At 40.6% G+C, this 21,796-nt stretch overlaps 1 protein-coding gene across 18 annotated transcripts in view; it reads right to left on the reverse strand.

Annotated features, from left to right (window-relative positions):
- Positions 1 to 362: 362 nt before the first annotated feature.
- The window catches only part of Afdn (afadin, adherens junction formation factor), a 120,731-nt gene continuing 99,297 nt past the window's right edge, over positions 363 to 21,796 (reverse strand). For 8 of the 18 annotated variants that reach the window (XM_060373329.1, XM_060373336.1, XM_060373332.1 and 5 more), the window contains 8 exons: positions 21,420 to 21,511; positions 20,871 to 21,056; positions 18,061 to 19,056; positions 16,040 to 16,075; positions 10,123 to 10,257; positions 7,031 to 7,316; positions 3,607 to 3,691; positions 363 to 2,368 (listed from right to left, as the gene is read on the reverse strand). In XM_060373329.1, the coding sequence (XP_060229312.1) occupies positions 2,215 to 2,368; positions 3,607 to 3,691; positions 7,031 to 7,316; positions 10,123 to 10,257; positions 16,040 to 16,075; positions 18,061 to 19,056; positions 20,871 to 21,056; positions 21,420 to 21,511 (1,970 nt within the window). In that variant the 3' untranslated portion in view covers positions 363 to 2,214. Of the gene's footprint in view, positions 2,369 to 3,606; positions 3,692 to 7,030; positions 7,317 to 7,829; positions 10,258 to 16,039; positions 16,076 to 18,038; positions 19,057 to 20,870; positions 21,057 to 21,419; positions 21,512 to 21,796 lie in introns of those variants that run through there. The other 10 variants (XM_021644007.2, XM_021644006.2, XM_060373334.1 and 7 more) reach the window with 6 other exon arrangements.

Genomic DNA, 21,796 nt, shown 5'->3' on the forward strand with positions numbered 1-21,796 from the left:
TATGACAATGAAGCATACCTTCATCCCAGCAATCTTGAGTGGGTTCTAATGCTCGAAACCTATCACCAGGATACCTTTTATGCAATGTGCTTATCACTGAGTATGTTCAGGGAGTCGAGTGACCAAGATGCGACAGTACAAGGTATGGTCCCGGTGGCCATTTGGGATTGCTGAATGCACAAGCACCAGCCACGAAGACATAGGAAACTGAACCCTCACATAGGACTTTGATGAAAATATCACCCTAGCTTTTAGCTGGTTGCATCATCAGTCACAGGGCACTTCACCAGACAAAAAAAAAACAAAAAAAAACAAAACCAAACAAAAAAAAAAAAAAACAAAAACAACTGAAGGACAAGGAATGACACTCAGCATTGTTTAATGAAGGAGTGACAGATGGAAATAGGGAAGAGGAAGGCTGGCATTACAAATATAAACTTTGTCAGCACTTTGAAAACAATAGCAAATACTTAAATAGATACAAAGTTTATTAAAAATAGGCTGCAACCGAAATACAGTAGAAATGGAAAACAGCAGTTTGGGTGTTTCCCCACAGTAACGCACGCTTTGCAACGTGCTCTTAAACACATATTCACATTCGACCTCACGTCCAGGGATGGCCAAGTCTACTTCACTATGGGTTTCACAAATACACATGCAGAGTTTTCAGATGTTTGCAAGTTCTTGTGTGCATCTGTCTTCCCATGTACAAGCCATAGCAGGTACCTGCTCTTTTCTGGGAGGTATAGATGTGCCACCCAAAGGCTGCCAGTGTGCTCCAGACACAAAGATATTGCACTTCTAGGCAAGGCAAGCGTGCAAATCCTTCATTAACTCTCAGGGCCATTCTATTCTCTTACAGAGGAAACAGCAAAGGCACACTTTCAAATAAGAAGCTTGATAGACATAAAAAATATTTACACTTGTATTTCAACAATTTATCATACAGTTCTTTCTTATTAAAAGTGGTTTTTAGGGTTGCAAATGCCTCTGTTCTTTTGAAAGTACGCTTATTTTCCTGACACACAGATTTGTAAGAGAATAGTATGGTACAGAAAGATCATCTGGACACAAATTCAGGGCTTTGTCAAATAGGAAGTATGCTTGAAATCATAGAGTCAACTTTCACACAAAATAAGCAAACTGAGGTCTGTCTCCCACAACTCAGCTGGAGGAATGACAGCGCAAAATGCACAAATTAAAATAAGATAACTACTATGCTGAGAAAGAGATGTAGACTGAATTTTGCCACAAATTATTACAGTATTTAAGTTACAGGTGGTACAGCAATGGATTCCTTTTCCGACAGTGCATCTAAATATTTTTCTCTACTAAAATTTAAATTTCTGAGATGGTATGTTTGACTGCCACCTATGAGCTCCATTCTTCTCAGACATCTTTCCTCCTACCTATATATATATATATGTTGTTTGGTTAGAGAGCTCTAGATCCTTTGGAATATCTGAAATATTAGGCAACTTCATCATCTTCAATTTCCACCAATGATTAGTCTAATGATAATTTGGTATTTATAAAAATAGAATCTCCTAGGACTAAATCCAGAAAATTTTCTTGAGAATTTTCAAAAATGAATTATTATTAGATATTTAATCTCAAATGTTTAGAATTGATCAGGAGGCTCATGTTAAATGATGCACTGTGCACCTTACTTACAAAAAACTCCATCTAGCCACTTTGTGCATATTATAGAAGGTACATCAGGGCCTTTGCCCTGGGGCTTGGAGGAGGTGGCTCCAGGTGGAGAGTCCAGTCTTCTGCAGGCAGGATCCACTAGAACCCAATAATGGTCTGGGTTGTTCAGCTGTCACATCTGGTAGCCAAATGGAGTTTTGAGAAAGAACAGAAAGATAATTTCTTGGCCTACTGTCCTTGGAATGACGATGGGAGAAGACAGGGTAGAGGATATACCCTGTGACCTTTACAGCCCTTCATTCTGCCTGTGAGTCCAAGACTCCCGAAAGAAGCCAACCAAAAAATTAACTTCATGTGAGTCAGATCACGAAGGACTAGGCAGGATTCTTGGTAAAGTAGAACAAGATTCTTAGAATTGGAACATTTCTAAATTGCAACCATTGAGAAACAGAAATTAGAAGTCACTTAGAAGTAGAACTGCTCCCTCCTCTTCAGGCTCACCCCCACAGAACCACGGCCAAGGGCAGACTTGCGCGAGTACAAGGTGCCCCCTCTCTCTTCTCACTTCGTGTTCAGTTCATTCTCAAGTTCTGTTAATTTACGAGAAGCTTTTACTTTGTCAGACACATCTTGACCTTGTGAAAAGAGGCGCTGACGCTCTTTAAATGTCAGGTTTTCAGGTGCTCCAGAACTGCCAGGTAAGTCTGCATCTTGGCTGAACAAGAAGAAAACAGAAAAGATTATGCATCAAAATCCAAGTAACTAACTGTTAAGTAAGTTTTTGTAAGAATCATAATGTTCTAGTGACAACTGCCCTTTGTTGCACGTCACTGTAATTATATGTATTGCGGCTGAGACAAACTACGTCTTCACTATGAACAGAACGTTAGAAGTCAATACATGCTCAGACAATTAAATTTAGGTCTATGAAGAGGGCAGGGACAGTGGCAGAGCCCTATAATCAACCTGGGCCAAACAGTTAGATTACAACTTCAAAAAATTCCAAAACCAATAATAACCAAGCAAACAATCCCACGTAGAAAAGGGGCAAAATATTCTCTTAACATAGTAACTTTCAAAAACAAGAGGACCAGAGATGGCTCACTGGTGACCAGAAGTCACATAAACACTAGAAGACATGGCAACCAACCTAGCCAATGGGAGACCTTCTCTCAATGTGTAAGGTGAAAGAATAATTTGAGAATAATTTCTGTCAACCTCAGGCCTCCCATGCACCTACATACACAAATGTGTTTGCATGCCTGATGCCACCCATCCACACTAAAAAATGGAAAAAGAAAATAAACCCAATGAGTTCAATTTCAGCATAAACAAGTTTAATTAATGGGCATACAGTTTAAAAATACAGCATTTCCACAAACCTTCCATATACTTGAAAGGCATTAACAGACCTACTCAAGCTAATAATAAGAGACAGAATAGCACCGATTACTCTAACTCAATGTTATTAGATCAGGGAACATCTAGGATGGCCAAATGTCTAGCTAAGCCCAGAGGTCAGTCTGTTGTAACAAGGAACCTACACTGGCAGGCCTGGCCTTTATGCCTCTAGTACTTTAGTCTTATAGCAGGTCTGGTATCACTATCTAAAACAGAGCCATGTTAATAATATCAACTGTAGAAAAGCCTATGTGTACAACTGTGGTAGCTCATACCCATACTCAAAGAACTAGAGAGACGGAGGCTTGGGGACCACAATAATTTGAGACAGCTTGGCTACAAAGTAAGTTCTAGACCTAGAGAGAGGTACAGACAGACAGACAGACAGACACACACACACACACACACACACAAAACGCCTACATCCTCATATGGTTTCATACAGGAAAAAACACCCGAATGCCTGATAAAATCTGACATAATTCAGCAATGACATGAAAGTGAGACTAAGACAGCACAGATTAGACTCAGTTCAGCCCGGCCCTTAAGTACCTTCTAGTGCGCTTCTCTCTTGGGTCTCTAGAAGGGTCATGGGCTCCAGCAGCTGCCCCAGCAGATCCCGTGTAAGAGTGTGGTCCTTTTCCACAAGGGGAAAAAAAAGTCCAAATTAAAGTATTTAATTACCTCTAAAATTCTACTCATGTTAGAATGCAGGAAAAGAAGATTACTTTAATTACTGAAAAAAATGAGAACTCAAAGGCTCTTCATATGCTCAAAGATTCATCAATTTAAAATTCACTATACTTAGTGGCTTAGGTAATCCAATCATTACATTCAATAACCGACATTGGGCCTTTTGTTCTTAGAATGGAAAAACTATAACACATTCTTTAAAAATACAGTCAAAACAAAACAATAAAACACCTGAATTCAGACACAAGGCACAACAACCACAAATATAGAAGACAAACCCACGTAAGACTTACTTAAATGGGAGAGTAAGCAAAAATGTTTAGGCATACTCCTGACAAACTGTAGGAATGTTCTTACCCAATCATTGAGAACAAATATAACCCCCAAATTTAAGAGGTAACCCTATATCTGTAATTAAAATTCCTGTGGGTAAGATAACTACAATATTTCTTTTTCAAGATAATGTAATTATTAAAAGCAAAATAAAGCCTTTGAAACAAATGACCTACCCAAACGAAACTAAAATAAAATTCCTAGAATCCCACATTAGCTCTGCTGATAAAAGATTCCCAGAAAAAACAAAGAGTGAGGGCAGAGTTAAGTTGGCCCTGAGCATACCAGGTCTGTCTTGGCCAAGAAACCACAGCTGAGCTTGACATCCCCCAGATGGTCAATATTTGCCAAGACTTCAGGAGGCAGCAAGAGATGATACAATAAATCTTTACCATGGAGCAGTCTATGATAATGCAGCAATAAATAATATCTCAATACTATTACAGTAACCACTTGTAACATTACAAAAGAAAGTAGGGGTATGTGTGGAAAGGGAGCTCAGAAGCTGAGAGGACATGCTGCACTTGCAGAAGACCAGGGTTCGGGTCTCAGCACCCGTGTGGAAGCTCACAACCATCTCAAGTTCCTAATAACACAGTCACACATGCATATACACAAAAAACTCATAAAATAAAATCAGATTCATATCTGAAAAAACATAACAGAATCGAGTACAAGAGACTCAGAATATCTGGCAAACATAGACAGATTGGACTAAATAGGCCACAAAATTATCACCATGTTTTTATATTAAATCACTCTAGTTTAGATAAGAGACAGAAGAATGAACTTTCTTTCATATAAAGAGCCTGTGGGTAGAATTTTTCGGACTTATCTAGACAGAGCCTAGAGGCCATCAAACTGTAACCTCAAACACTGGAGGTTTAGGCTTCCCAAGTCACCTCAGAGAGTGTCATCTTCAGCAAAGACTCAAAAAATGCAGCAAAAAACAATCTACAGTGAGCCCTTACATGATAATTTGCATAGTTGGTTTGAATTCCCAACTTTATATTTAGTCTGTGAGAACACTGCTTTTTACTCTTGCACTTTGCTGAGAGTGACACTGGCTTCTTCCACCGGGGGAAAAAAATCAGTTCTTCAAAGTTTCCAGGGTATTTAGTTTGCCATAATGTTAAAACTTTGAAATGACTATAGATACATATATATATGTATATGTATATTTATAATTAAAAATCATAATTTCCAAAAAGCTTTAGTAAAACAAAAACATCCCTTTAAAGATACACTATCATTGAAATTCAGTCCAAATCATCCCATAAGCTCTGTGTCCATGTGACCCCTTGGAAGAGGCCAAGCCCCAGCTGCAGAAGCATGCTTCACCAGACAAAGGGCTACACACAGCACAAGCAGGAGACGAGGAAGACAAGGCCAGAGTGCTGCTGCCATGTGCTGCACATGGCTCCAGAGTGGTGCTTTAGGTGTGACATGAAGCGAGGGTTAGTGCTGTAACTAAGGGCCAAAATCTACAGATATGATTCTTAACTATGATGAGACTATCAAATTTGTCCAGACATTTATAAAATATGTGTAATCCTGCTATAAATTCTGATATACAATCAACAGCAATTTGCTTTAAAATTTACTGGCTATTTCATAAATGCCTTGAAAGAGCACCAAATTCTCAACATTTATAACAGAAATTTTACAAAAAGATTGGATCTTGGCTTTTCAGAACGATTGAAGATACTCCTACATACTAATTCTCCAAAATAGATTAAAAGAGTATGATATAGGCAGGAAAAGACATTATTCTAGCAAAACTCCTCTGTCACGTGAGTAAGAAACAAACTCCAAATATGAAGGTTCTTCACGTTTGTGTAAAAATCATATACAATTTTGAAGCCACTAATTAAAACTCAATAAAATTATATTGCTGGATGCTTGACGGCAGAACTGCATTTCATTTATGGCCAGGACCGTTTGAAGCCTCAGTATGAAGTGAACTGAGCTACACCTTCTGCTTCCTACGTCTCTGCGGGCAATGGCCTCTGTGCTGTCATCAGGGGAACCACTGCGCACAGCAGTCAGTCAGAGGGTTCAACTAACAGAAACTACAGGTTGACAAAGGTCTGAGTCCTAGTGTATGAGGTGCAGGAGAGCAGGATAATGAAAGACAACAGGTGAGAGAGACAAAGGAATAACTGCAAGATGAGGGCCTGTGGGCAAGGGCTTGCCTGTGTCAGGCAGTAAGGCCATACTGTTACCTACTGCAGTGGATGTCCCAATACCCAACAAAGCTTCTACAAAGGATATGAGTCACTGCATAGGCCTCAGGAGCAGAACCAAATGTTCTACTCACATTAAACAATGTAAACTTAAACTGCAGCAGATACTCTGGCACTCTGCCTTTAGAGACTCGTGTCTGAGAAGGCACTTGTTTAACCAAATTACTCTTAGAGATACAGAAAAAAAAAAAGCCAAGACCAACAGTACTTCAAATAATTTGGTTACAGTGGAGGACTGACTGTTGTCAGTGGATTAAAGATTAGATGGACTGGAGCACCAAGGCTAAATTATCAGAGGATTAGCACAAACACCACCATCAGAGGTAGAAGGAGATCACAAGCTCAGAGTGATTAGGTAAAACCCAGAGCCAAGGCAGGCATGGTCTCCGTGTACCATACCAAATGGCAGGGTACAGAGATCCAGGCTCAATCATCAAGAAGAAAGAGGTCTGATTTGCCATTCCCTCTTTTACCTCTATCTTTCCAGTGGCCAGGATGGTACAAGCTTGGTTTGCCTGGAGGGGGTGGGGGCTGGCCTGCTTTATAAGCAGTACTGTTGGCTTTAGCCAAGGGTAGCTGGAATGAGTTGGAGAGAAAGATGCCATCCGAGGCTGGGCGTGGCTGGCAGGGGGGCTGCTGCAGCTTAAGGGTGGCAAGAGGAAGGTGCCCATAAGACTTCCTTGTGCTGGGGTACTTATCCTGACCTGCTGGGCCGCAGTCCTCCTCCTCCTCATCATCATACGCAACAAACTTGGCAGTGAACAGCGAGTCTGGGGAGAGGACCTGTGTTTTGAGGTAGGAGGCGTTTCGCTGAGGTGGGGGAGGAGGGGCACTGGATGCTGGGGATGGGGACGGGGGCTCGTAGTCCCGTGGAAGTGGAGGTCGGCTCAGCCCGGGCTCTTCGGGCTCCAGCAGCCTGCGTGCTGCCTCGTCGTGCTGTCTGCGCCTCTCAGCTTCTAGGCGGCTGTAATACCCTTCTTCCTGTCGCCTCTGCAGGCCGGAATAAACAAGAGTGCAAAGGTCAAGGGTCAGGAGGGACCAGTGGACCCTGTGTGCTTTCACAGGGAATGACAGGTACACTGATCATCACTGTCCATCACCACACTGACATGTCCACATGACACACATTTCAGTGCCACAATTACTGTACAGAAGAAGCAGGCCAATTCTGAGCTTGTCCTGTCTCAAGTACACCCACGCTGGCCCACACGAATAGCAACTCCTCAGAAGCATAGGATAAGTCAAATCTTAGGACCTTTCATTTACACTACATTCTTTATTTGTATCTACATTCTTTATTCCTCCTTTTTCCCTGAAACTTTTTCTCTCCTATTTGGACAGGATATTAACTTACCTGCTTCTGCTGTGTTTCAATAGGAAACCATAAACAGTAAGAAATATCACTCATTTTCCCAAAGCCACAATCTAACAAGTATGCTTTCCACAGTTAATGTATGTTTCAAATCTTAAACTCTCTGAAGAACAGAAAATGAGAGCCAAGCATTAATAGTAATAGCAGATATATTCTGACACACACTGTACATTTTTATCCAGGCAAACTACAGTTGACAGTTTTGAAATTCTTTTAACATTTAAAAAGGCAACAACACAGTTTTGTTAAGGATTGACAAGAGTTTTAGAGCACAAGAAGAAAGTAAATATGAAAAGGGATGAAGAGCAAACAAAATCATCTGCCTTGACTTAAGCAAACGTTCGATACTACGAAACGAAGTGCAGCCAGGCTTAAAGTCATTCAGCCATAGAGAACTAACATTAGGGACCATGCTGGTGTGATGTTTTGTGGTCCCTACTATGCTGCATTCTTTCTCTGGTCCCTCTAGAGCTACACACAAACACACACAGTGAACATACAATGCTCCCTGCTTCATAGTCTGAGGGAAAAAAAAAAAAAAAAAAAAGACTTAAGGCCAGCCTCACTCATTATCCTGGCCCTAATTTACAGCCTTATTTCTTGTTCTATGTTGTAAAATCCTAAAAGGAAAGAATCTTTATCTTCTTGACTATACAAAATCAGTACTATCTTAGGTTGGGTAATTAAACTACAATGACTTCCGTGGCTTTTAAGTAGCACTGTCAAGAATGTTAAAATTACATGAAGAACAGTTGTTTGATAACACTGTAGGGAGAGACCAAATAAACCTTTTTCAGTTATATCAAGTGCAGATACAATTAAGTGACCATGGTGACTTTATCCAGAAAATGAATGCACATGTTCCATAATAAATCAAACCCATTAATTGTGGACATTCTGTAGTAAAAATAGTATTTCAGTTTCTTTTTACATTGACTACTCAAATATAGAAACAGTTACTAAAACACAAGTATATTTGACATAATTATGAGTTACGAGAACACACGTTGGAAAAATTAAATAACCAAGTTTCTCAACACAGAAAGCCTGCTTCTCTCTGAGCATACAACTCTGACGCAACAGACCAGGCTGCTTCATACAGGCTCAGGCAAGGCCAAGACTGTTCTAATTATAATTAGGCAGCTGGCCAGTACTGACCTAGGAAATTAGCTCTCTCTGTAGCCTCAAGGCTCTCAGGGCATACATGGCAAATCGAGACCACCACTATAACTGAGAAACCACATGGCTCCAGTGCTGGACACTTCCCGATTCCTGCAGAAATCGTCACCTTCAACTTACATTACACACGTTAAAGACTCCAGGTAAGCTGACCCAAAAAGCTCAGTCTTCCAGAACAGCTCTGCTGTATGATACCAAAGACACTGCTTTAGATGTAAGCCTGTGGTCTCACATCATCCACTCAATTTTCATTTAAATGAGCCAAGATATGTCTATCAATCTTACTCTTAAGATTGTCTTGTGACTAATTCATTGCTTCATTAAAAAGAACTTCCTTAAAATTTCATGTTTTTTTCTTTCAACTTCTTTTGGGGGAAGGGTGTTCCTATTTACATAGTTCACTGGGACTATCAAAGAAATAACTATTAATAAAAACTAAACATTTCTCCATCAGAAGTAGTGACACTCAGAGCTTCTACCTTCACGGAAGGGAAGTAATCGAGAAAAATAGCTTCTCTCAAACCACACAGCAACATGCAATCCCTGGGACAGGGCAGAGCTGACCTGGGCTCAGGGTAGTAGTCTTCTCACCCAAGAGACCCTCAGCCTCAGACACAGATGCAGAGAGATCTGAGAACTAAATCTTAAGCTCCTGCTTTGCAGAATGTCAAAATCGGCTATTATTTTAGAATCCAACTATGGAAATTATCTGAGTTAAAACCCACATAAAGAAATAACCAGAATATTTGTTGGGTTGCATATTAATTTTCCTTGTATGTTTTTTACAAACCACCTACCCTCTTTACCATCAACTAGAATTAAGTCATTTTAGTCTATATGGTTAATGAGAACCGACTGCCTTCTATGCTTTTGTTGCCTCCCATAGAGTTCACGCTCAATTCTCACAATAACTGAACAAGTAACACCTTCATACAAGCCACCTGAACCCTCTCTGGGAAGACCAGAGCACTATCATGCCGCAGACCAACTTTCTCAAGGACATGGTGCCCAAGAGTTTGAGGGAGACCAGCTTAGAAGGCAAGGGAGCCTGAAGACAGTCCAGAAGAGAGGTAGGCAGGCCAGATGGGGCTAGAGTTTTTGGTCCAATAGCAAAAGCTGGAAGATCCGGCCCTGTTCTGTCTTATGCATCCTAGATACACATAATTTCTAGCCCCCTTTGCCCTAGCCAATCATTTGTGTTCAGGTTAATTCGGTAAAAACTAGCTGCCTTTAGAGGACCATAACCTTTTCTTCAGCATCTCTCTTTACTCGCTCCTCCTCCTGATGGCGTCGATCTTCCTCTTGTCTCACCCGATCTTCTGCTTCTCGCTTGCGCATCTCTTCCAGCTGCTGCTGGCGTCTGCGTTCCTCATCCTGCAACTAATAATAAACTGAATTTAACTTTCACTCTGTAAAGCCCACTAGCAGACATTAAAAAGCACATCCTGAGACCAGCAGACACACACAGACAGACAGATAGACACATACACACACCGAGAAAGTCAAGTATAAACCAGGCTAGATCACTGTTGGAGGGTGGTAAAGCTTGTGTATTAACTAGCTCTTACCATTTTAAAGTAAGTTTGTCTAAGAGCTTTGTCTCCACAGTCCCCGTTAGTCATGACTCAAAGAAACACATTATTTCATACATTCATGCATTAATCAAGCAGGATTCTTTTGTTATAATAAATTTGTTAGCCGCCCTCTACAAATCACCAACAGGCTACACTTCAAGAATCACCCCAAATGTTGAGAAATTCCTCTTTCTCCTGGGAAGTGGATAGGACATGCATAGCAGCACAAGGCTGCCTATCCCAAATCCAGCTTCAGGTGGGAGCTGTCAAGAACAGCCAACCTTAACTTGAGAGTGGGGTGAAAGTCTAGGGCTCTTCCTCCTCTAGTAATTCAGCTCCCTTCATATGTCAGCCTGGACTCTAGGAGTCCATTCCTTGCCTGACATGACCTCAGACTTGAAGTTAAGAGTTGGAACCTGGGGCTTGGAATAACCTTATTCTGGTTTGTTTCTGTTTATGCACTCATACGGGAACCACAGCTAACTCCTTAATAGAGGACACTGTGCCTTAAGTAACAGCTAGTTTAAAAGCTCTTATGTTGATTTCTAGTGTTTCTCTACTTTTGGTCATTCAAATTCTACCTTTCTGAAATGACAGAAGATGCAATACCTTCCCTTCCCAGTATCAAACACTCCTGGCCATCTTAAAATGCTTGTGACATGCTTCTCCTTGCTTCTTGTGGCGCCTTCATCCTTTTGACCATATTTCTCTATGCATTACAAGCTCTAAGGCAGGACAGAGACTCCCTTTTATTCATTCTGCTCTACAGCTATGTCTGTAGTTTTGTCACAGGCAGTGGTAATACTGAAGTGGCTGCACACATGTGTGCTATGCAGACACCTAAAGCAGCACTGGCACATCATGAAGATGACTGATTAAAATTCTCCATAACTTAAAAGAATCCCAAAATTATTCTGCTCCTCTCTAGCTACTGCAGAAACTCCTCACATGAGATTCCTGTGAGATGCAGTTCAATTTCCATAAAATCACCAGTTTTCCTATACATTGTTTATAGAAAAACTATTTGAACTTCTGGATTTAGATCGAAAGTGGAGGCTTTCAAAATAAATCTAACAAATTTTATTCTTTATTTTCAAATGGAATAAAATACTGCATCTAGGGCTGAACAGATGTGTCAACAGTTAAGACTGCTGCTCTTTTAAAGGGTCCAAGTTCGATCCCCAGCAAACTCTCAGCCCTCTGTAACTCTACTCCCAGGGGATACACTGCCCACTTCTGGCCTACCAGGGCACTAGGCACATACTCATATGCTCATACACATAAGACTCATACTCATAAATAAAAGTGTTAAAAACACCATTATATCTAGTAAAAAAAAATTAGTCTGTGCTGCTGGGGTTACTGATGTCAGTAATAATAACTCCCCACCCCCAAACTATCTTAAAAAGACAAATGAACTTCATTTTTTTTCTTTTTTAAACATAAGGTAGGTGAAAGTCCAAACAGAGGTTGGGATTTAGGGGGTTAATTTTATAGCAGGCATAGATACTGTTGATGAAGAACCAAATACAAAGAGATTAGGAAGCAAAGGTCTTCCCTGGTCACTACAAAGAGGGACCTACAGCCAATTGTGTACATCCCAGAACAAGAGTCATAGCCAATGTCAAAATAAAAGAGCATGGGCCACTAGCACAAACCAGGAGAAGCCATACCCCACAGAAACAGCACATGGACCAGTAAATGTTCAGAGGAAGAAACGTAAGAGCAAATACGAAGCTGTCCTTCCATTTCTGCAGAACTAAGCTATTCCTGTTGCTGGGGTTGGGGAAACCTTGCAATTGTTTATTTAATTAGTTTAAGCACAATGCTCATAACTGTACATAAATTGCAGTTTCACAAATGTGGCAAGAGACATTTTTCTCTGAAAAACATGGTTCTGCATTCTCCTAGCTAGTAAGGTGGTCAGCAAGGGGTCTTCTCTGTGTATTCAGCTCACAGCTTACTGTTCTTTTTAAAAAGACAAATTAACTAGTGCTATTTTAACTAAAATATTTCTTTTTATTGTTTACTAAACTGTGTCTTTCTTACTTTGAAATGTTTTGTTCCTTAAAATATTTCACCTCACTTTCTCCTTCCCCTCTCCATAAGCACTAGTTGGGGAGGAAGGGGGGGGGGGTCTCTTAATTTCTTCAAAAGTACAATTCCAAACAGGACACTGAACTGTAAGGCTTACAAACATCCAAAAGCAAAGAAAGGGCATCTTCAACATCAGCCTAATTGCTCTATAGCACAGTGACAAGCTGCTTAAGACAGCGAAACTGAGCATCCAGGCATCTCTGGTCCAAACAAGGCAGTCTGGATCAGTGCTAATCTAAACCTCACATGCTGGAATTCAAGGCCATCGGGAAAGCCTGGCAAGCTCTACACCAGTCTGTATTTCTGAAAGGTACTTCCAGGGCAAACAAATAGTGCAGGCTGAGATTTATGTGTTTTTAACTTCATAAAACATACTAACATTATTGTCATTAAAATATCAAACATGTTTAATTATCTTGATCATGATATCCTTTACTTTTGACATCTCAGGTCTAACAGAGCCTTTAAAGGATTTTTAAAAGTCCGTTTCCTGTACAGCTAATTTTTTTTTTTTCTAAAATGCAACCCCAATTTTAAGACAAAAGTATAAAGAAAAACTTTGAAGAGCCAGACTATTACTAGTGATGTCTTTTAACTGTTCATTAACATAGGCAAGCCTGTAGTCAGTCCTCTGGCACTCTAGGACCTGGATTGAGAGACTAGTTCTTCAAAACAAAACAAAACAAAACAAAACAAAAAACTTTGTTAGCGTCAGAGTTGATTAGAAAACAATGTCCCCTCGAGAGGACCATCTACCACAACATATAGTTCACACTGTTTTCTTAAAGAAATATAAATTATTTAAGCTCCAATTCTAAAAGATAGTGGCCTGATGCAGGGCAGAAAGTCTCAGAAGTTCTGTATACATCTGAATGCTTTCTTTAAAGGTTACTACTCTAATCAGGCTTGAAGTACTTAAGACAGCTCTTGATTCAACCCATTAACACCTGTAAGTCTTGTGACTGAGCACTTTCTGTACAAAGGCCAAGACAGCAGTGCAGCCCAAGAGGGGAGGCCTAATAGTGTTTTGACTAATTAGAAGAGGCACTGAAATCTCTGAAACCAACTTTTCACTTGCATCACTCTATGTAGAAGCTCATTCCCATGAGAACTTTTCTTATCTAGGGTATATGACCATTAATATGTGGTGATGGGACAAAGCTGAGACAAACCACTACAGGAGGAACAGGCCCAGTGAGTACATAGCTGATAGTCCAGAATGTCACTTAATGAAAAGGAAGTGCTTTTGATGAAGCAGAAAATACACATAATGTGACAGGAAAATGCTGGCCACAGTGCAAACTCATACTGGCTCTAGGAGACAGAGGAAGGGTTATAGCTCACATGGAAGACTTGTGTCACACAGCTACCACTAGGTGTTCAAGGACTATCCTTTAGAGAGCAATTCGAGAATCCAGCAGAAAATGACAGTGAAGCAGCTAGGGCAAGAAGGTGGACAGGGGCAACAGTTTCTGAACAGAGTGAAATGAGGTCGTGTAAGGCTGTAAAGTGCAAAGAGCAAATAAGTAACAAATATATCTTGCAATGGGGAGGTAGAGGCAGAGTGGGCTGCAGGACGTGGGGCACAGAAGGAAGGATTTAGTTTTACAAAGGCTGAATTTGAAAAGTTGCATCTTGTCACCTGAAGAAGATAAGATATAGGAATGTTGGTAATCAATCTTATTGTACAAAAGGGCTACACTAGAGCCACAAATGCGATGTCACTGGCATAATTATGGTCTTAAAGTTATGGCTCTAGAATGAACAGGGAAAGGCAGGAGGAGGAAGGCTATGGGCCGACAGTGGCATCAGGCCACCCTACCCTACCAAAGGAATCAGTTTAGGCGGTCCTCCAACCTTATGGTTGCTCCTAAGAAACTAAAACCTGCCTCATTTATCCCATGAGTCACCCCAAATCTGTCCTGTGATAATGCTAACAACATGTCTTAAGAGTGCAGGGCAGACTGCCACCAGAGACACATGCTTGCCACTACCCACTCATTCTTTGGAAACGGTTCCCAAGGCAATCTATCAATTCTGACATGTTAAGAGTTCTATGAATAATGCATTGTTGTTGATAATATTAACACTTACTAGGGAACTGGGATAAGAAGTGCTTAGAAACAGACTGGTTAATACCAATATTAATTATCAAAATATTTATCCCTTTAAAATAAGAAAAACTGAGGATTGTTGATTAGAAACAAGAATTTTAGTGCAACCATTATTTATTACGGACAACTCCACAGCAGAAAGCTCTTCTTGGGCCACGAGTTGGCTAACCCTCTGGCTAGTAAGGGATTCTGCTCTGTAAGGGATTCTGATTAGCACTTGCTAAACAGCTGCCCAATACAAGAGTAACTCTAAACTGGCACTATGGGGCACACCTGTAAGCCTGGGAAGACCAGGAGTTTGGGGACATCCTGACTCAGGCAATGACATCCTTTCTCAAAACAAGCAAAATAACAGAACAGCAATTCTGACTAACCTATGTACAACTTAAAGTTTGTGTGGAGGTGAGTGTTTACTATTGTTTCCTATAAAGAAAGGAGATATGAAGTCAGCAAATATTATATTGCTCTGTTCCCCAAGGAGGAGAGATGTTTGTTTAAAAAAAAAAAAAGTTTTTCTGAGTGAGTAACCCATCCTCTAGCTAAACAGAAAAGAGGGTCTAGTATTTGATGAGGTGGCCACTGGAGTTAAACTTTTAATTCAAGGAGTTTTTAAAGAACTGTTGCTTTTGTGTTTTGTTTTGCTTTTTATCATTTAGAAGTTAACCTAAAATAAATTCTGAGTTAAGCGTTTACATATGCCAGAATATAACTGTCTATCAGATAACATAAACATATTACAACATAAAGAACATTAAACGGGCAACCAAATTTCTCTGATACTGACATTAAGCATGTTGAGTAACAGCAAAATATAACTACAAGTGTTTGACGGCACACTATAACACTATAAATGTGTTAACTGAACTAAAATCCACATGGCATTAAGAAAAACAGGATGCAGGGTCTCAGGAAAAGTCTTAATATTACCATAAAGAGTGACACGTTGGCTACATTTTAAATCTGGAATAGTGGCAATGTCCTTTCAACAGAATTTACAGTGGACTTACTTAAAATCTATTTCTAATGCAACATGAATGAAACAATTACCCAATGCAAAACTTATTTCATTTGTTCACATACTTGAGACTAGGTAAGAATACACAGAATCAAATTATGACTAAAACTGTGGGAAAGTCAAACCCATAAACAAACAGTGACATTTAAAGTTAAGGAGGAAGTAGAGTAACTAGTCTAGAAACATTCAGAGGCATGCTTCTAATCACAGAGCTAGTCTCCTGACCCAGGAGGCTCTAGGGAGAACTGACTACTGAGAACACAAAACAGCCATCACCAAAAGAGAAAAGAAAATCAAGACAGAAAAAAAAAAAATTAAAATTAAAAAAAAAAGGTACCAAAGGGAAAGAAACAAGAACATACCAAATCTAGAACAGAGATTGCTGGGAGAGCAGTCTGCTGCAGGTGATAGAGAAGGGAAAAAAAAAGATGAAGTGTGAAAAAAAAGTTAGGGTTAGACCTGTATTCCGCCACCGGCATCTTTGTTGCTGTCATGCTTCATCTGTTTTGGACAACTTGATGAGAAAACTACAGAACCACAGACTAACTTCTAGCATTCAGAAATAGTAAACGTCCACATGGTATTAATATTTTGATCATTTTATCATTTGATCGTTTTATCATTAAGAGACATAAATTAAAAAAAATTTCCCTTAGTGTTTTTATTTGGAGAGCAAGATATTAAACTAAATATAATTATTAAAATAAAATTATTTTACTAAATTATTATCAAAAAATTTCAAGCATCATAATCTAAACTAAAAGGCCTTAAAGGATTCAAAGTAGTAGTAATCTTACAAAATTATCACAAATCTTCAATAAGAATTTCATCCTCACAGAAAAGATTACTGAGCTGTTAGAATGCAGTAGCTAACTGTTCATTATCGCTAGGATCAGCTGTCAAGCGAAACACTGCTGCTGCTGTGTGATGGCGGGCCATCAATACCAGCTGGACATCAGGGTACGAGCTGTAATGCAGGGAAGGTGAAGTCATCTTCTTTGTGCATATTGGGGTGAGGGCAATACAAAGCCACAAATCACTGTATTTATCCCTGGCCAGTAAGGGTAGAGAGGGACATACCCATGTCTGAGAGTTCTGACCACGAGCACAATGAAAACTACTCAGTGTATCCTTATCATGGAAGTCACAGTCATCGGTTGCTCTTTCAGAAAAAGCTGAGTGGCAGATATAGTTATTTTTAAGAACATTTACTAAGGATACTAGAAAAATACTAGCAAAATAATGCAATTGTTAAAAATTACATTCTGGTCTCATTTAAGAAAGCAAGTATCTAAAAGGGACTTAAATTGATCAGAGCAATTTATATACGGAAGTATGTATGTATGAAGAAGTATATGTGTGATAGTCTTCAGGAAAAATTCACGGAGCAAGCTGAAAAAGGAATGATGATACTACTGGACTCTTAGAATATCAACAAGATTAAATTTCATCATGCCCTTGGCATGATTAAATCTCAAGGTTAAATTTCATCATGTCTGACTAGCAGCTACTGTTTTAACAAGCCCTTTTATGCAAAGCATTAAAAAAAGAAAAAGAAATCAGAAAAAAAATTGTATAGATAAAAAGTATCAATAAAACTCACTAACATCATGGACAACAGCACTCTCCACAAGTTAATAAAAAGTGGCCAAATTAGCAATAAATGCCTCTGAATAACTATGCCTGGTAAGTAGCAAGAATCCAGTTTTCACCCAAAATTTGGATATAGCATTTTAAGAACTTATTTGCATTGGGCTAATTTAAATTTGTATTTGTTTATAATATGGAGAGATATAAATTATATCAAAAGTTGTCAGCATCTTTTTGTTACAACTACAATTATTAACTTAACGAACATTTGATATATCAACAGTAAAATGATTACCCAGATCCTCCTCCTGGTATTGACACTGAACTTTAAGACTGGTGCCCTGAAGTCCCCCACTGAATCAGTGTCAGGGCCAGAAGCTTTCTATGTGACTTCCTTGGCACATTAGCAAGGCTCAGTGTTTGTAGGATTACTGTGGCTGTCACAGAAGAGCCAAGGGGCATTGCACTTTACACAGCTCACCAAATCTCAGGCATTTACCATCTTGCCCTGTAAGTGAAATGCTGCCAAGCCCTGATGACAACTGTGAATGGTCATTACCAAGCACTTGTTTTCTCAAATGAAGTCTAGTGAGGAAAACTATGGGGCTGCTAATTAAAACAACAAAGCCCCAGAGGCATAGCTTATTCCTGCAAGGTGTCAGCCAAGAGTGACAGCAAAAACAGGGGCCTTGTAATTCTTCCTTACGATTGTGAAAATAGCTGTTTCCACAGAAACACCCAGAAAATAGCATAGGGAGCACAGATACGCACAACCAAGGCCTTTCCCCTTTACCCTGGCTCTCCGCTCAGCCTCCAGGCGCTGCATGATCAGCATGGTGTCCACATCATCATCTTCCTCTTCCTCGTCATCCTCATCCTTCTGCTTGGACTCCTGTAGTCTCTTCTGGAACTGCCACTCCAGCATGAGCTTCCGCAGGCGGTCACTCTCCTCTGCAGTGCGATCCACCTTGTTTTGCAGGTCGTGGATCTCCTTACTCAGCATGTCCACAATGTGCATCTGCTGTTGCTTCTCCAGCTTCTCCCTGGCATCTCGTTTCCAGGGGTCTGGAGACAGACTGTCACCAGAGGACAGCTCTTCTTTACTGATGGTGATGTACTGCAGGTCCCTGCGCTCAATCGTGCGGGGCTGCTGCTGGGGCTGCAGCTCCCGAATGACTGTTTCTTGGGGCCTCTGCAGTGTGGAAGGCTTTTCCGGCTTGGCCTGTGTGGCCAAGGGAGAAAAGGAAGCCGTGTTCAGGGACTGTGTTCGCATCTGCCCCAACTTCCGCTCCTGTTCCCTGCGCTTCCTCTCTCGTTCCTCCTCCAAGCGAGCCTTCTCTTTCTCATACCACCGCTGATGCTCCTCTCTCTTTTTCCGCTCTGCAGCAGCCACCTGAGCAGACTGGGGTCCTGCCTGGTTGGCAGGAGGAGGTGGGAGGGGCAAATCCATTGGAATGCCATCAAACTCACTGGTGTAGTGAACAGGAGGTGGAGGGGGTGGTGGAGGTAGGTCTGTTCGAATGGGCTGGGAGACAGCCACAGGGGTAGGCAGTACTGCCGCTGGGGTTTTCCAACGGCCAGGACCGCTTTTGGTCAGAGTGGAAGCAGGAGTGACCGACTTGGAGGACTGGTTCAGGTGCTCCTGGCTGGACGTGCTGGATTCCACTGAGGAGCTCTGATTGATCCACATATCGCTGTCACACTTGCGATCCATGCCAGCCTCTACTCGATGACGCTCAAGTTGGTAAACCTTCTCTTCCCGAAGCTCTTCCTGGGAACGGGTAACACGCTAAGAAAGGAAAAAAATGGAACTATCATACTTCAGACACCCCAGAGAAATTACCAAATTTTACATTTAACCTTCATTGAGAAAAAAGACTAAAAAAAAAAACAACTGTGAAATAGACGTATAACCAGAAGCTGACACTACTTTACGGCTCACTGGCCAAATGAAATGGCTAGAATTTGTCTACAAAAAGAATAAAAAGATTTTCTGTCTAGCCAATGATGTGTGCTATTTCTAGCACTGTCACTCTGTCACTGTGCTGGCAGGTGAGGGCATCTACTCAGGCTTCAGGGAGACTAGCCACACCTGACTTTCATAGATGAGTAAGTGGAATATAATCCAAAAAGAACAACAAAAACTTCTGTCATATAATTCTAATTATTACAAAGTACTCATGGCTCAATTCTGAGTGAACTATGAAGTTCAGGAGGACTACCTTCACTCTTTCTTTAAATTAAGCCAAGCATGCAAGGCAAGTTCCATTCATCTAAGATGGTTCAATTCCAATGTTACCAATGAAGAAAGGCAATAGCTTACTTTGATGGGCATAAGTCTTTTGAGTGTATGAGAAAAGAATGAAAGCGAGTATTCTTTTCCCCCACTAGGCTGTTAGGAAGTCTGCAGAGGGGCATGTATAAGAGAGTATATCCTAATAAAAATGACCACTATGATATGTGGATCAAATCCTTATCCCGCCTTGATAGTGAAAAGAAATTGAAGACATAAACCTGAAAAACTATTTCTTTTACCTTTAAGAAATATGAATTATCACTTAAAAAAATAGCAATAACAGACAAAGTTTAACATTAGCTCTTAACACTTAGTACAGCTTAACTCTGAGCAGGTTTCTCATCACAGTGACACACAAGCTACAAATCACACAGAACATCATGAAGTTACATGCTATCTGTGGAACAGAGACCTGGCCCTGCCACACATCAACTCTGTGCCTTAGGGATGGTGTATCCCTGGTTTGCTAAAGAGACATGGCATGAGCAGACCAAAAGGACAACCAACACTCAGAGAACCCAGCTGCTAAGTCATGATTGCAATCCAGGAAAACGCAGACTGGGCCCAGGGAATACACCAGAGGATTACTTCTTTTGCCTAAAGGAAGTTTCCTCTTACCCTGGTACACAGTCTCTTGTGAGAACAACCCTTTCTGCTCTCTGCCTGTTTTCCTCAGTCCTAATCCTGTATCTGCTTAACAAAAAGTCCTTTGTGACCACTCTAATGAGGAATGAGCATTTTTGGAGTTTCTGTATCATTTACTTTCCAGGACACAAATTTGTTTCCTGTGTCCTAGACTTTTTCTTTTTGAAGCACACTACTGGTTTCTTCTCCTGATCATATCTGATAGTGTTTCCCAACTTAATTCCCCAGACTGACATCTCTAGCTTTACTGATTGGGACAAAAATCCAAACTCCTTAGCTAACACCCACAACTCTTCTAATGAGCCCTGCTTGTCTTCAGACTGCAGTGCTGCCTTCTGATGTCAGAACTGCTATTCCACACAGGCACTAGGGATGGAATCTGCAGAGGTTACATTCTTTCCAAGCTGATGGTTCACCAGGGTAAGGTGCTTGCTGTTAAAGCCTGATGATCTGAGTTTGATCCCTAGAACCCACATGATTGAGGGAGAAAACTGACACCTGAAAGTGTCCTATGACCTCTGTCCGTGTGCCCCATACACTCACACACAAAATTAATATTTTTAAAGACAAAGACAGGCAGCCACAACTGTCTTTATCCTGCAAACTAGTTTACAATATTCCTTTGAAGGATGAGAAAAATCTGTAAATTCCTTATTTCTAACCTGGATTGCAATACTGGAGTGATTACTTTCTGTGTGCATATGTGGTTTTTCCTCATAATTTGGCCACTGGTTCTGAGGAGGAGCCATCCGATCCTGGGATTTTGAAGCTGGAAAGGTAAAATACTCTCTGGTGTATGTCTGCGTAGGGATAGGATAGGCTTCGGGTCTAGGTGGAGGGGTCTGCTCCTGTAAGATGTAAAGAAAAGGAAAGAGCTGCTTAAAAGTACATAAAAGGCTAACTTAACACCCAGGGATCTGCTTTATAATCCTTTTAAGAAGCACCTAGATTAAGCGCTGTGTTAAAAATTGAAAGTTTGACCCTATACTGTGAATGAGAAACATTTTAATTTGTCCAGATTTACTCATTTAGACCAATTCTCCTTTTCCCCAGATTCATTAATTTAAAACTAATTTATCTGACTAGTATATTAAAAATAAAAAGGATTAAAGAGCAAAAGTGCAGGAGTTATAGTCAATGTAATTTGAGAACTATAACAGACAACTCAGATATTCCACAAGTGAGAAAGTTTTTCAGCTCATCTCTCAGACCTCAGTGCAGAGGTTTCCAGTAGAGACAGATGTTATCTTAGCTGCTGTTCCAGAGGCATACGGACTCTTCCCTCCAGGGCTAGGAGGCTGATCTGTTGAAAACAGTCAAGAAATCCCAAGTTTCACATTAGATAACAAGTAAGATAAACATAACAGCCTTCCTTTGAATGCAGCAGCATGTCCTATGTATCAGCACACTGCTAGCATGATGTCTAGACAGAGCCAGAGACAAAGCACACAAGAAGCTAGCTCCCCACACCCCACAAGTCTCTGCCACCACAGTCCTGAAAAGGACTTTCTCCAGGACCTTGTTGACATCTTTGGTAAAGAGACAGAAAAAACTCAGCTTAAGCTGGCAACCTGGCACTCTTTTCCAG

The sequence above is a fragment of the Meriones unguiculatus genome, chromosome 20, assembly GCF_030254825.1.
Source record: "Meriones unguiculatus strain TT.TT164.6M chromosome 20, Bangor_MerUng_6.1, whole genome shotgun sequence".
In the NCBI taxonomy this organism is placed as follows: Eukaryota; Metazoa; Chordata; class Mammalia; order Rodentia; family Muridae; genus Meriones; species Meriones unguiculatus.